This window comes from Drosophila pseudoobscura, chromosome 3 (genome assembly GCF_009870125.1).
Source record: "Drosophila pseudoobscura strain MV-25-SWS-2005 chromosome 3, UCI_Dpse_MV25, whole genome shotgun sequence".
In the NCBI taxonomy this organism is placed as follows: domain Eukaryota; kingdom Metazoa; phylum Arthropoda; class Insecta; order Diptera; family Drosophilidae; genus Drosophila; species Drosophila pseudoobscura.
This window is the reverse complement of record NC_046680.1, coordinates 9,570,056-9,585,536: the sequence shown is the minus strand read 5'-3', so window position 1 is coordinate 9,585,536 and position 15,481 is coordinate 9,570,056. Positions and strand designations below refer to the sequence as shown.

Here is a 15,481-nt window from a genome sequence, read left to right as displayed (position 1 = left end):
CAGCCAGCCAGCCAGCTAGCCCCGAAACCCGATGATGATGATGACGACGAACTGGTTTCGGCTTCGGCTTCGGCTGTGGCTTTGTCTTCGGCTTCGGCGAACTGGTCGTGCCTTGGCATTGTTGCTTTTTATACCCGATACTCAAAATGGGTATTGGGGTATATTCGATTTGCGGTGAAAATGGATGTTTGGAAGGAATCGTTTCCGACCCCTTAAAGTGTACATATATATTCTTGATCAGCATTAATAGCCGAGTCGATTGAGCCCTGTCTGTCTGTCCGTCACTATGAGACGTCCCTATAAGAGCTAGAGCAACGACATTTTGTATATCCAGACTTCTGTAATATGTCACTGTTAGAAAACTTCGCCCTGCCCCCTTCCGCCCCCAAAAAGGGGCCACAAAGATACGAGAAAATAGAAAACTCAGAATCGCAGGGAATGACTATATCTTTTAGACTGCAGAATCTGAACCAGATCGTATTAATACCAGAAGCCAGAATAAAGAAAACAATTTCATTTTCTCTCGCTCTGTCTCTCTCTAACACACAGGTTTCATGGTCGGCTCTGCCTATTGCTAAAAGTGAGTTCCCAGATCTCAGGGACTATAAAAGCTAGAGCAACCAAAGTTAGATATCCATACTCCTGTTAGATATCACCATAAAACGTGTATTTCAATATTTCGCCACAACCCCTTCCGCCCCCACACGCCCCCGACGGCACGCTCAGACTGATTTTCTGTCTCTCTCGCACGCACTCTTTATCGTTTCGTTCAATGTCTGCGCCGTCTGCCGGCGGAGAGCCATACCGACTAAGTATCGGGTATAAATGTAGAGTTGCGGTCGCCGCAGCAACTCACAACGTTCCCCCTCGTTCCTTTTTGGCTTGTAGAAATAGTAGTAGAAAATAGTAGTAGATGAATGTATGAGACAGTGGCGGGGGCTGGCAAAGGGTGAGGTTGGTATAGGGTTAGGCAGGAGCACAGTCCGGGCAGGAACAGGGCCTGGACAGGAAGAAGGCCATTGCCATGACAGGAATTCATTTGTGGCCAACATTCAAATAAATGAAGGCAATTACATAGCCAAGGAGTAGTGTTACGGACAAGCCAAATGGTTGTAGGCCCCCCACACCCCCCACTTGGCTCTTCCACCAGATGACTTTGCTCTTTTTTCCCCACGGCCTAAGCCTCTCTTCGCGGGCGCTCGCTCTCTTTGGTGCTCCGCACTTAACGGAAGTAAAGCGGCAAACAGAACAACAACAGCAACACTGTTTTCGGGGACCAGCCGGTTTGTTTACCTTTTTTCTGTCGCCGCTCAGCTGTTATACTGTTATACCGGCTAAACAGCTGTGGCGGAGGTAAACACACACGCACACAATCGAGGCACTTCCGTGGGCTGTTTTCATACCCTGTTATCGATGAATGGAAGGGTATGGTATGGGCTGGTATGGCATGGTAAACTCTCATATATTTCTTGGGTTTTTTGTTCTAGAATTCCACAAAAAAAACCTTTAAGTGCAGTACCTTCTCTGCTCTTCTGGTTATAACTCTGCATAGTAGAGGGTATCTTATAGTCGATTTGATCGACTTTCAGTTTTTTTCCAGATAATAGTGGGCATGGGCGTGGGCGTGGGTGGGTGGTTGCCATGGCGTGTTGACAAATAAGCAAATAAATAAATAAACAGTTTCAAGTGTTTTCCCAAATTGAGTCAAATTTCCACTCTTCCTCATTTTGTGGTGCCACTTGCTTTGACTGTTGTTGTTGGCGGACTGCATTGAAATAAATGGAAATACTTTTAGCCAGATTGATGGCTTCATTAAGTGCAAGTGCAACAATTAACCGAAAGTTTTGATTGGATTCAAGTGTTTTGTCCCCAAAGCTTTGCAGAAATCACTTACCCTAACAGATCCATAGATTGTGGCTTGACCCACTAAAACTACGACAAACGTATGTTTATCTTTTATCTGACCCTCCCCCACACCGCTCTCTGTCTCTGTCTCTATCTCTATCTCTCTCTTGAATCGTTAACCTCAATTATTGCCACAAATTGTAATTACTTCATCGATACAATTGAATTGTTTTCCGACTACTGTTTGGCCCCCACTCAACACTCCACACCCAGAAATACAGCTCTAGCCGCGCCCCTCCCCGCCCGCTCACCTGTACACTGGGCCACCAAAATCAATTGTGAACCTTTTTCTTAGCCATTTTGGTGATTTCATAACTTTATTAATTCATTTGTTCATTGTTTCTCCATGGATCTGCGGAGGGTCGTTGTGTTTTTTGTTCGCTGTTTACGGGTGCCAATTCAAGCGCGACAAAAGACAAGAAGCTGGAGCCAGACCCCAACTATAATTCCAATTCCATTTCAGGTTGCGGCTGCCACAAGCCCCGGGAGTCGGGTGCGGACCAAAGAAATTCCAATTAATGAAAATGAGTCTAAACAGGCGAGCGGCTGGGATGGCGGGAAACAGGCAATAAAATTATGCAAACAGCAGGTGTTACCCATTAGCTTTTCCAGTCTTTTGCTGCAGTCACCAATTTGGGTCATTAGCAGGTGTTGTCATCGCTCCTCCACGTTGGAGCTGTCTTTTGTGTACACCCTGGAAGAGAGGAAAAGACAGATCCCTTGATATAGGGTGCACTCAATAAATTGGATATATAATTGGTAGATCTTGGACCAACATATGTACCCTATCCGTTCTGTAGTGTCTTGACCCCCTCTACATTTTGTTGGGGTGCCGCGCAACCAATCAAAGTTTTTAAAACAAAAGAGAAGCCGGCTGAGGGTCTGTTTTTCTTTTTGTTTTCTGTTGACCGGCGCTCCAAACTGTAGAAAATTTAATTAACTGATAAATTAAATACACTTTTCGGCTCTCAACTTTGTTCTGTTCTACCTCTGATTCTGTTTCGTGTTGGCCTGCTGCGGCTCCCCAAAGAGACCACAACCACAACCAGAGCTAGAACGCTGCCACGAGAAGGGGCAGGGGGGGGAGGGGGGGCCTCCACCCGCATTGGAGCGTCCAGTGTTGCCCGCTCTGGTTGTCGTTGTTTGCTGCAGTGCGTCGGAAGTTGTCGCCGGCAAATCAACAAACCATAACGCACAACAAGCCAACGGTACTCGGGTCCCAGTGAAAACATTTAACGCCGCTTCAGACTCGACTTCTTTTGTTCCGAATAAGAAAAAGAATAAAGAAATGCAGTAAAATTTCGTTGGCCAAGCGCTCAACAAATTAGCCCAGGCCTGATAAGTGGCCAGCACATAATAATTACGACCACAAATGGGTTTTCGGGCCCCCGCAAAAATCACTTTAAATGCATAAATTGCCCATAAAAAGTAATTATTTCGAAAATGAGGTAACAACTGATATATTTACATAATTTAATCGGAAATAAAAAAAACGGAATATTGTGTATGTATAAACCACATTTAATTGAACACAAAATAAAATAATTAAAGTGATTAATTTCGATTTTAAAGAGATGCTAGAAAAAACATATTTAAATTTGTTTATCTCTGTTTTTTCTTTTTTTTTTCTTTTGTATATGTACCATATCCTGTTGAATAGCCTGCCGATTTTAATCAACCTCAATATTTAATACCCACTAAATGTCCATCCGCTTTATTTAGTTTGATTAGCCAACTAATTTATAACTAACGACGCGATCTGAGCCAATTTATCGATGGTTATGAATCGGTTTTGGCTGTCTATAGAATTTGCTTGGCTTTTGTTGGTGCTCTTGTAGTTTTTTCAATTTCCTAGCCATAAGCTGTCAATTTTATGGGCAAAAACGGCGCTTCTCTTTACGAGTTTCAACACCCATTCCACACATTATGCCCCCCTTCGTGCACCCCTCAGGGCCCCGACCCCCCGAAACGCACTAAAACAGAATTTATGTTGATGATTTTTTGTGTGCGGCCTATTGCCATAGTCACGAGGCAGTCGCAGAGACGGAGAACCGGAGAGCCAGATCCAGAGCCAAGGTGTAATGTAGGTGGTGTACTCTTCGAGTAGCATATTGTACTTTTGGCACTCTCGCGTGTTCGAACTCTTTTGTTTCGCACATAGCGCCCATTAAAACTATCGAGGCTACTATTGAGAGCCAGCCAAACCCTATCAAAATATACCTTGGGCAAAGCCATCGTCGCAGTCAGGGTTATAGGCTCTCTGCCCCCCTCCCCCTCTAAGGCTGGCGGCGCACGCAGTCTTCGCGAGACTCAAATTGGAGTTGGCGTCGGGGGCAGGGAGGCAGAGGCCAGACAATGCAGTGACTGCTGCGGCTGTGGCCTCGGACCGCGGTCAATGGACTGCACTGCCCACCCAAAAAGGCGGCACTAAATTGCTTTGAAATGCCGTTAGAACAATAATTGCGCGCACACCAACACACACACACACACACACACCCATGCATACGCTGGAAACATATGATTGGAGCGAAAAGATAGGCGATAGGAGGAGAGCTTTTGCCAATTTATTGAGTTGTAAAACGGCCACTGGCCGGCAGGGGAACGGGGGAGAGGGATGCACGGCAGCGTATTAAAAATAAATAAATTAAAGTGAGGCTTTGTGAGAGGAGCATTGCTTGCTCATTAGAAGGAAGCAGAAGGAGAAGGAGCAGAACAGAGCGGGTGCACAAAAGTTAGGTTACGTTCCCGTCCAGACTAATTGCTCAGCATAAATAAAAGGAGGAGAGGAAGGAAAACGAGAAGCATTCGCACGACTGACGAGAGCCGCTGCTGTGCTTTCAGACATTGACGAATGCCACTTCCTTATTGCAAGGTCAGCTGTCGGCGGCTAAAGCGGCTGCTCGTTACACGGTCCGATATTCACCGACGGAGTTCCACCCGAATGCAAGAAGAGCCCGACTAGCCTACTGTAAGAAAGGTGACGTGTGAGAGCAGCTCTCTTCCTCAGTCCACACTTCTGCTCTCCCACACGCTTGTTCTGACTAACTCCCGCGCTCCGACTCTTCGGCTCTACCGCTCTGCCTCTCCCTCTCTGCCATTCTCATTGATTGATGCTCTGCCAGCTGCCGTTAGTCGTCGGCCAAATGCAAAACTTCACACCAAATTGGAGGAGCCTAATCTGTCCCAGGCCCAGCTCCATGTCCGGGCCAACATCCACGTCCCGGTCCAAAAATAGTCAGCAAAGCCAATTGCAAATTTTTTACTCCAACAATAAACATAAATTAATGAAATGCTCTGGCGGCACCGCATTCGAAAGAGCGAGACATGTTTATGGGAACTTCTGCGAGGCTTTCTACCTCTCCCTCTCGCACAGGGCAGGGAGCGACACTCTGAGCCTCTATCTGCTTCTATCTCTGCTTTACCTTGTTAGGGGACATTTTTGCGTGTGTGTGTGTGGCCATTTTTGGGTAATTTGTGGAATTCTCCCATTTAATGTGAGGGAATTTTTGTGTTCTGCTTTTTGCGGTACTTTTGCGATACAATTAAAATATCCCCCGAAACGCATGGCGCAAGAGGGAAAAGGAGGGCAACAAAGGAATTTTAACGACTCAATAAAGAGATGCAAACAAATGACACCTGTGGCCCCTCCCCACTTCTCTGAGCCATGCAAATCATTAGAATGTTCTGCCCAAGCCGAGGAGGAGTCATTCACAGGAGGAGGAACAAGATTCCAGCGGCAGCACAGTAGTCGAAGCTCATCATTTGGATGTGATTAACTTAAGTACACAAGACATAAATATTTAAACGCTTGCGGCACTGGACAGATGGATGTGTAGACGGATGGACTCACGTCGAAAGCACAGCAGTCGAGTCCCCCCCCCTGCCGTCCCTCGACCGGCCAAATGAAGCGTGTTAAGTGCGGTCCAGGGGTGCAGCAAGGAGGGGCCGAGAGTCAAGGCATAAAATTGCTTTTAGCTGGCACAACGGTTAAACAACTTTATGCAAATGCCCGACCAACCTAACCAGAAGAGGAATAGCTAGAAGAACTATGAACTAGAGAATACCCTGTGCAAAGACTCATAAATCGACGTCGGAATTTAGTCGAATATACCCTACAAATGCCAGTCGCAGCGAGGGTAACCCGGGGTGCAAAGAAGATGCAAAAGTCTTTGTCATGATGGCAGGGCCTCCGCCGACCATGGCCGATTGTGGCACCTTGTTGATCAATAATTGCCACACGACAGCTAAATGGGCTTTAATGCCATGTTGGCAGCAGCCCAGGCAGGCATCATCAGCCGCCTCCCAAGGAAATGCAAATCAAATTCTAATGATGTTGTAATGCAGACACCCCGCGAAGGTAGTTGTGGCCCGGAGAGGGCCGAACCGTTTAGACAATGCCCCAACACGCAAATATTTCTGCAGCACCGCTAAAAACCAGAGGAGAAGATTATATTATTACAATTAAACATGCAATCTGACAAGTGTTTCGTCCAGCAGCGGCGAGGCAACAGAATCGTTTCCTGGTCTGCCCATATTCTTGACCAGGCTAATTGCCCGGGCATAAACATAAACTCTGCACGGCCATGGCCATCGTCATCGTCGTCGTCGTCGTCATCATGGGCGATTTATGATTGCATTTCCTGTGACGGCAGGCCAAAAGCCGAAACGAGTATCGATCGCTTGAACACCGTTGCTTTGTCGCCCCTGGTGGCACCATCAGACAGACCCATGAGATCCGTTCGTACAACGGAAATGCCACAGAAGTCGGTTTCATTCTCATTGGTATTCCATAGAGACGGATTCTGTAGGTCCGTCTCTCTCTGTCCGTCTGTCCCTCTGTGACGACGACCCTTGACTAATAAGGTATTAATAAGTTTTTGCCTTGGCCAAGACCAGACAATTGCCGTTGCATTCTTGGGCCTCTTTGTTGGCTGCTGGCTGTTGTTCTTGTCGATCGTGCTGCTGAATTTCAAATGCATGATTAACAATCCACACTAGACATCGCAACTGCGATGGTATATGGATTTCGAAATATGGTACTGATAGAGGCACCTGCCTGGGTGGGCCTGCTTGCCATTGCCCTAGACTCCTTTTATCAGCAGCCAATTTACGGAGAGATTTCTCTCTTAACCACTCCAAGAGCTCCTTTTGATTGATGCACATTTGAAGAGCACTTTGTTGATGAGAAATCCCCCAAAAGGTTCTCCCCCAAACAGGTTGTGGTTTCATCATCGCTTTGTTGATTAGTGTAGACCCAAGACAATGACACATGCAACACAACCAGCCAACCACTGACTGATGCAACAAGCTAAAATTAACGTATGAATGTCAGAGACTTGCCTCTGCTGCTGTTGCAACAAAGGTCAGTCAGCGCGTGCTGTGGATGGCTGGTTGAAAGTTGACGTGACCCGTTGGGGCTGCGGTGATTAATCAGACTCATGACAAAGATGCGTCAGGTTATGGGAATCGAAGAGAGACTATGACCTTAGCCAAGACTCTGGACAATGTCAGAATGCCATGCAGCAGAGCTGCCGGGAGGGGGAGGGGAGGGTACCAGAAGTCCACTTGTGGCAACTTGTGACACACTCGGACGGGTGTACGTGAGGCTTAGTGGCAGAGACAGTGCTGCAGTCCCTGGACCTGAGCCCGGACTACGACCAGATGCCAATCGAAAGATAACCACACACACAGATACGAACACACACACTGGCATACAATTTCAATACAATATTTGAAATAATTGGCTACAAATCGTCATTACAATGCTGTTGTTGTTGCTGCAGTTGCAGTTGCAGTTGCAGTGGAGACCGAAGCTGGAGCTGGAGCTGGGTAGCCTGCTGCATCGATGCCATGTCCTAGGCCACAAATTGCAGTTGGCTTAAACTGCCGCAATCGTAGCTGCCGTTTCTCCCGTTGCTGCTGCTGCTGCTGCTGCCTGACCTACGACACCATCATGCGGCAGCCAGCCTCCTCCCCCGAAAAGCGGCTTCAAATTACTATTGATACTGATAGCAACTGCTGATGCTGCAACCGGCAATTGCAGCTTACAGCTTGCAGCTTGCAACTCCACTTTTGTTCTTGTTCTCTCAATGCGTTACGGTAAATATTTTTGTCTTCATTTTTACTGTTAAGATCGAGATGAAGTTGAGGCATCATTCCCGCCCGTTGGGCAGCCCGGACCTGGACTCCAATTAGCCAAAAGCACTCCTCATGCACTCGCATGCGGGTTCTCTGGGTGGGCGAGAAGGGGGCCTGGTGTGGCTGGCGGAGACCTGGCCAGGTGCCAAGAACTCAATCATTGCATTTGCTGGCTTTGTTGGAACAATTGACGGTCTCTTAATGTGCAAAACGTGAGGCCAATTTGCATGACAACGGCCAACAGTCTCTGCCACAACAGCCTGCTGCCCGGCAACCTTCATTAGGAAGTAAAAGAATAAGTACTCCCCGTCGTACTCTCTGTTGAATGATTTTTCCAGCATTTGATGTCGATTTGTTTTAAATCAAAGTGCAACAATTTATTAAACAATTGTTCGTCCGCAGCGATGTGTGCGTGATGGCGCACGGACCATTGTAATGGTCCTTAATTCGTCTTTCTACAGATTCTCTAGCCCCATCTGGGGCTCCATTCCATATTGATATATGATTCCTTCTGGCATTGGTATCTATTTCAGTCCTTAAGGGTGGCCTTCCTTTCCTTTGGTGTTCCCCAAAACCATTCTCTAGCCGTGTTTCGTGTCACACTGCCATCTCCGGCGGTCCTCCTGCTGCCGCGGCTGCTCCACTCCATAGGTCACGTGTTTCGTCGTGTGTCTGGCCAAAATATCAGCAATTGAACTATAGACATTTTGGCCAAATGCAGTAGGCAGGCCAAAATGCCGCGATCCCGCTTTGTCTATAGGGAGTGGAGGCGGCGGCGGCAGAGTGGCGGCGCGGGATGTTGCAGTTGCAGTTGCAGCTAAGCGCATCTTGCCCAAATGTCAAATGCAAATGCGAAAAGCCAAAAGTCTGCTCTCTGCTGTCTGCAGTCTGGCACCTGCTAACTTTTGCACTTTTCATTTTGGCCATTTCTTTACAGCTTCCACTCTCTCTCTCTCTCTCTCTCTGAGTTCTCTGCTTTTGCCGGCCAGTCAGTCATAATTAATACTCTTAACTTGAGTTACTTAGCCTCACTTTAAGCTGACAAAATGTCCCACTTCTCTGGGGCTTCATTAAAAAGCCATTAGATGGGGTCTCCCTCTCTCCTCCCGCCCCCATCTTTCCTTGTGGCCCAAAACCTCATTAGAAACTTCTATTATGGAGAGCATAAATCTCAGGCATGTTTGTTCGGCGGTGCCCGATACAATCGAAGACAAGACTCTGAGTGTTGAGTGTGTCAAACAATTTAACTTGCGGCAATCTTGAGAGTCGTTCCCCGGTCCTCGGTCCTCCGTCCTCTGTCCTCCGTCCTCGGAGCGGGGCCCCAAAGGCAAGTTTGCGTGGGAAATGCCGTCGATCGTCACGATCAGAGCCAGACAGGAAAACTTCACCGTCAACTTTTGGCCGCAGGGGGAAAATGCAAAGCTGATTTTATCGTTTGGCTCTAACTCTGGTTCCCTAGTTCCCTGGTTCCCTGTTTCACTCTCTGTCGTCGCTGTTGCTGTTGCTGTCTCTGGCCTAAACTGATTTGCCACTTGACAAATGAGTTGACTGCCACATGTGCAATTTGGAAAATAAATCCACACACCCACCCATCCACCCAGCCATACACCAGCCGCACACAATTTCCCTCCACTGCGATAAAAGAAAAACAAAGGAAACTCTCTCGCTTTGACTTTTGACAATTTGTGCATTGATTTGGAAAATAGCTCTTTCACAGAATCGGTGCACTCTCCATATGAAAATGACATGGAAAGCGGAGAAACAAAAGAGAAAAGCGCAGCAGCCAAGTCCCATGAAACAGCACATCTCTCCGTATATTCGGTACACCACTGGCCGGAGTGTAAGTATAACCAGGAAAATTGGCCAGCAAAAGACCAAGCTCCAAGGCAAAGGCAAAGGCAGAGCAGTGCTATTTGTTGCTGGGTGGGGGGGATGGTGGAGAAAAAGTCATCATAGCCTGACCTTCATTGTTGTGCTGCTTCTAACATTTAAATTTGTTTTTCCTCTTTTGTTTTTTTTGTTCATCTTTGTGCCGCTTTTCGGTTTGGTTTCATTCGATTTCAACAGAAAACGTGCCAAATTTTGGCTGCCAGTTGCACGTTCAACATATTTAATACAGTTCAACTGGGTTTGGCTTTGGCTTTGGCTTTGGCATGGCTCGACCTGGTCGGGTCTGCTCTGTGAGCTCTTGACACACATCCGAGCAACCGAACAGGGCCTTATCAGGGCCTTATCAGCTGGGGGGGGAGAACCTAAACACAGGCAAACCGAGACAGAGACAGAGAGTAAGTAGCAATCAATGTCAGGGCGCAGTTTCAGTTGAGTTCAGCATCTCTCTGAGAAATGTTCGCCCCAATGATTCTCTGGCTTATTCTGTATTTGATTGGCCTGATCCAAGGCCGCTCCATTGTGCGAGACAGCCAGGAGGTGAGCTCATTGCCAGAAGGCTGCTCTTTAATGTCTGTTTTGTATCCCCATTTCTCAGTGGCCGACACCCCAGCCAGATCCCACCATCTTTGAGTACCCGCCGACCGAAAAGCAGGAGCTCTTTTTAGATGAATCGTTTTTAATGTGAATTGTAATTAAATAAAATAAATTTCGATGGATTGATCTATCAAATTCGTTAGAATCTAAACGTGTACTGTCCTCCGGCTCCCCACTGGGGACGACTGTTGCCGTAGGGTCCGCCCAAGTGCTGGCCGTAGTGGCCCGTGGCATCGAAGGAGTGTCGGCCGTTCGGGCTCTGCCACACGGGGGCACGGCCGTTCAGGCTGAGGTCGAAGCCCTGGCGAGGGCTGCCGCCGCCGCCTCCCTGAAGCTGCAACTGGCGACGCACTCGCGGATGGTCCACCTCCACATCAAGGAAATCGGGGAAAAACTATCGAATTCAGGACCATTAGATGCTATACTTCTGCAGTTCTTTCTCTGGATTGCTTACCTCCGAGGGCTCCACATAGACCAAATGCTGTTCATCTGCCGGATAGGCAGCGGCGGGGGCACAGAGGCAGGCGCAGGCACAGGCCAGGCTCAACAGCAGGAGGCTTGAACTGAATTCCATATCTTGGCTTCTCTTGGAGAACTGAATGCTGGACAGAGACAAGCTGCCTTCTTTTATACCTCGGATCTGGGTCTTATCAATTGATTCCCCCCATCAGGGAATCCCATCGGAGAGGCAGAACAACCTGGTTCAGTGGTTCACAAGTAGATCCCCCGCATCTGCCAGCCGACCGCTGATTGATAAGAAATATGATCTATCTCTCTAGGCGGAAAAGTGAATCCCAGAACAGCAACAATAAAAGAGGTACACAATTATTCATGCTATGAATAAATCTTAAGGTATATTTTCTGAACCTTCTGATGAACGGACAGCACGTACTAGGCATATCATGGATAGAGTATAGCTTCAACTATTCAGATACTGAAAGCTCTGTTCCAATGGCAGCCTCTCCGCTTACCCTAAGAGGATTTCCTACCAAACCAATCCGAACTAGACAAATACATACTTCCCCCATCGATTTATCATGGGCCAAGGTCGACTCGGCTTCCGATTAATGATGTGAAAAGCTTTTGGTAATCCCCAAACATGGCTAAGAATTAAAAGAGAGCTTAGAACAAGCCTCATCATGAATCATTTGTCAAAGAAAAATGAATCTGCTTCGCTTTCGTTGGGGATGGCGTAATATTCTCTAGAGTTTTGGGCTTGTGGCATGATGAATTTCCATTGAAGGTTCTCTTGACAGTTTATGCAATAAATCCAATTAGCCAAAAACATTTTGTCTTGGCAGGTTTCATTAAGACGCCTGTCATCGTCTTTGGCATCGCTTAATTGGTTATTACCCACCAGAATTGCCCAAAAAGATGTATCCACAATTAGCCAAACTGCAAGATCATCTCCGTCTGCGACCCAAACCCTGTCTCTGGCCGCATGTTCCGGGGTAGACGAACATCGCCAAGGACTTATATGCCATAAACCCCAGTTTCAGATAAAGAACTCGTATATGTTTCGATGTATGTATGTATATTTTTTAATAATTCAAAGGTACTAGGGCAATACAAAGGTGGTCGGTCTACCATCTGTAGCGGTAGTTGGTGCCAACGTTGTAGCTCGGCTCCGAGTTGCCCCACTGTCCGCCCAAACGCTGGGAATATCCGCCGTTCACGTCGATCTCGTGCCGCCCGTTGTCGCTCCTCCACACGTTCTCGCTGCCACGCAGTCCAAAGTTGAATCCTTCGCGCTCCTGGGCCCCGCCGCCGCCCTGCAAGTTGAGGGGATAGCGAGGAGATGGCGTCGAGGGCATCGTCATGTCTTCGGCCGGATATGCCACCACAGCACCGACAATGCAGCAGAGCAGAGCGAGGACGATTGTAGACTGCATCTTGATTGGAGTGGCTTCGTTAACTGATACCTTCTCTGCCGGCCCACTGCTCCTTTATATAGTCCGGATTGTGGTCCCTGCCCCACAGGGGGGACGGCAGGTCAACCCACCGATATCTGCCGTGTGCATCCCCCAGCGGGGATTTCGCGCATTTTATTTGCCTCAACGATTAGCAGAGTCTATATACTCTACAAGAAAGTGAAGGGATATCCCATTGAGATTCCATATTTTCATTCGGAATCCTTTAAAAAAAACTGCAATGGAAACCACTAATCCTTCGAATAATTTCCCTCATAATTGAATATAGTATTTAACAATTAATCTACATATAAACCATTTCAAGATCCCATCTTTAAAACCACTAGATGGAACAAACACAGTACTCTGTGCTCTATCTGTCATCATTATTCATTCGAATTTTTCGCTCTCTGGCAAGCGGCAGAATCAGATAGTCACTGCGACAAATGTAAATACGAGTGAAAATATAAATTGTTCGTATTTTTTCAATTGATTAAAAGTGTAGCGTCGTCAACGTCAACAGGAAAACAGTTGCTCAACAGCCACCGCGAGAGTCAGTGACAGTGACAGAGAGGGACCGTACAATATGTGGATACAATCGATATTCCTGCGAGCATTGACCATTTTATTGGTCGGTTGGGTAAGTCGAGACCACAGCAACAGATATCCGTATGAACTGTATCCTTTTGCAGCTGGGACACGTCATCTGCCAGTCGGATGACCATCATCTGCTGACCTTTGGACAGTCGGGCGAGGGACCGCCGGGCAAAATCGAGTTTCCCGTCTGGGACGATGCCCAGGGAGAGTGGCCGGGCCTGTCGGATCATTACTAGAGATGCATTCTTGGGTGCCAAACAAAACATATAACACACAGCACACTGACATTTTGTCCAACGATGCAAAGCATTTATGGCTCCGCGCAAACGTATGCAACGCTTTTTGGGTCGCGTCGAGTCGTTGCAGAATTTCGTAGCATACTTTTAGCGAGAATAAAATAATCATAACAATTACAATTTCTTTTTTAAATGGTAGTAAAAAATAGTGCAATAACAGTACTTTATTTACTTTCATTTTTTATTGGATAAAATTGTAGATGTGGTCTTTTAAAATTCGAACAAGATGGCTGGAGTATCATAGCTGCCATCCATTTTCTGTGGGGTATCACAGCTACAATCCATCTTCTGTCGTTAGATGATATGATAGATGATCCGTCCTGTAAACCGCAAACAGCATTTGTAGATCTGTCTGGCTTGCAGCTGTTTTATTTCGGTCATTGACAGGAATCCCAGCAAAGTGGCGGCATGCCAGCACCCCTGGCAATATTTACTCGTAACTGGGGAAAAAAGGCGTACCTGTGGCAGCCAATTCGAAGTTCAATTTCCTGTCAATCCCGAATTTGAGAGGAAAGGTTGTCTGGCGAAAAGGCTTCGTTAAGACCCTCGAAATGGTCGGTAAACGACGGGTATACCTCCTTTTGGCTGGCAGATCCTTGACGGAATAGAGTGACGAATACCTTGGATCATTCAGATTGAAGTAAAAAATCTTCCTAGAAACTTGTAGAACTTTGCCCTGGAAAACTCTTTAAATCGTTTAGAGGCAGAAAATGGAAATCAATTTTGCCACAGTTCAATGGACTTTTACGACAAGTGCGTGTCAGTTGAATGAAAAAATAATTGCGACCATTAAAAGCCAGCCCGCAATCAAGGTGAGGTTGCCATGCCCCTACCAGTAACTGGATCAACCCCCAGCCCCCAGTCGCCGTTCCTGAGTTCCAATTCCAGTCCTAGGCACTCAATGAAATGGGAATTAGCCAGGAACTGTGCTCGCATTAATGGCCGCCGATTGAGTCCCTGGAATCAGGGCTATGCCTCGAGCAGGAATCGAGGAGGTGGCAGCTTTGACACGCTTCCAAGTGCCGTCTCCGCCGCCGCCGCCGCCGCCGCCACCGCCCTGTGCCTCTGCCTAAGCACTATCAATGCGATTTGGCCCTGGCACGCGAGGAAACTTTTCCGCTGCAGTGCATCGGCTATGGGAATCGAGTCCTTTGACTGCGGCATGGTAATTGCGTTAATTTTGCTCGAATTACGTTTCACATCATCAAATTGTTTCTGCCACCAGCCACGCCTCCTCCAGTGGTGTGTTTCCAGTCTCTAACGGGCTTGCATGTTTGGCGGCACTTTTGAGGATCTGTGCCCCACTTTGCCCCCGCCTGCGGCAGTTGCATGTCGACAACATAATTGTTTCGCCTTACAATTTTACACAAATTAAAGCAGGCTCGCGTCTTTCGTTTGATATGACAAGTGCATGTCACCCGACAAGTTCCAGTCACCCTCAAGCACCCGCCAGCCGCTGACTCACCCAGCCATCCCACTGGCTCACCCAACCATCCACTGAGAGTCCATTGACCCAGCTTCAGTAATTACACATAATGCGCGGCTTCGACCAACGTGCTTGACCCTCAGTGCGACTGATGACATGGAAAGTCCTCCCCCAAGAAGGGTCTAGGATCGCCCCAGCAATAAAGTATGGGCATAGCGCCACGTCAGAGCCAGAAAGGCCAAGAACAAAAGTTATGGATGGACATATATTTTTAATATTTTAGAAATAGTTCGGTAATACAAAGGTGGAGGAGAGGGAGATGTCTACCATCTGTAGCGGTAGTTGGTGCCAAAGCTGTAGCTCGGCTCCGAGTTGCCCCACTGTCCGCCCAGACGCTGGGCATATCCGCCGTTCACGTCGATCTCGTGCCGCCCGTTGTCGCTCCTCCACACGTTCTCGCTGCCACGCACTCCAAAGTTGAATCCCTCGCGCTCCTGGGCCCCGCCGCCGCCCTGCAAGTTGAGGGGATAGCGAGGAGATGGCGTCGAGGGCATCGTCATGTCTTCGGCCGGATATGCCACCACAGCACCGACAATGCAGCAGAGCAGAGCGAGGACGATTGTAGACTGCATCTTGATTGGAGTGGCTTCGTTAACTGATACCTTCTCTGCCGGCCCACTGCTCCTTTATATAGTCCGGATTGTGGTCCCTGCCCCACGGGTGGG

The 15,481-nt window shown here is 47.7% G+C and overlaps 4 protein-coding genes across 4 annotated transcripts; 1 reads left to right on the top strand and 3 right to left on the bottom strand.

Annotated features, from left to right (window-relative positions):
• The first annotated feature begins 10,348 nt into the window (after nt 1–10,348).
• LOC26533439 (uncharacterized) lies at nt 10,349–10,672 on the top strand. Its single transcript, XM_015184090.2, has 2 exons — nt 10,349–10,470; nt 10,529–10,672. The coding sequence occupies exons 1-2, from the start codon at nt 10,387–10,389 to the stop codon at nt 10,616–10,618; spliced, it is 174 nt and encodes a 57-aa protein (XP_015039576.2). The 5' UTR covers nt 10,349–10,386; the 3' UTR covers nt 10,619–10,672.
• On the bottom strand, nt 10,590–11,119 carry DptB (Diptericin B). Its single transcript, XM_001360644.4, has 2 exons — nt 10,982–11,119; nt 10,590–10,921 (listed from the first exon to the last, which is right to left on the bottom strand). Exons 1-2 carry the CDS (start codon nt 11,099–11,101, stop codon nt 10,667–10,669), a joined length of 375 nt encoding a protein of 124 aa, XP_001360681.3. The 5' UTR covers nt 11,102–11,119; the 3' UTR covers nt 10,590–10,666.
• Nucleotides 11,120–12,044: 925 nt separating this feature from the next.
• DptA (Diptericin A) lies at nt 12,045–12,469 on the bottom strand. The gene has a single exon (XM_001360643.4). The coding sequence runs from the start codon at nt 12,417–12,419 to the stop codon at nt 12,111–12,113; it is 309 nt and encodes a 102-aa protein (XP_001360680.2). The 5' UTR covers nt 12,420–12,469; the 3' UTR covers nt 12,045–12,110.
• A 2,538-nt stretch (nt 12,470–15,007) lies between these two features.
• Nucleotides 15,008–15,430, bottom strand: LOC6898349 (diptericin A-like). Its single transcript, XM_002138366.3, has one exon. It carries the CDS (start codon nt 15,386–15,388, stop codon nt 15,080–15,082), a length of 309 nt encoding a protein of 102 aa, XP_002138402.2. The 5' UTR covers nt 15,389–15,430; the 3' UTR covers nt 15,008–15,079.
• Nucleotides 15,431–15,481: the final 51 nt, after the last annotated feature.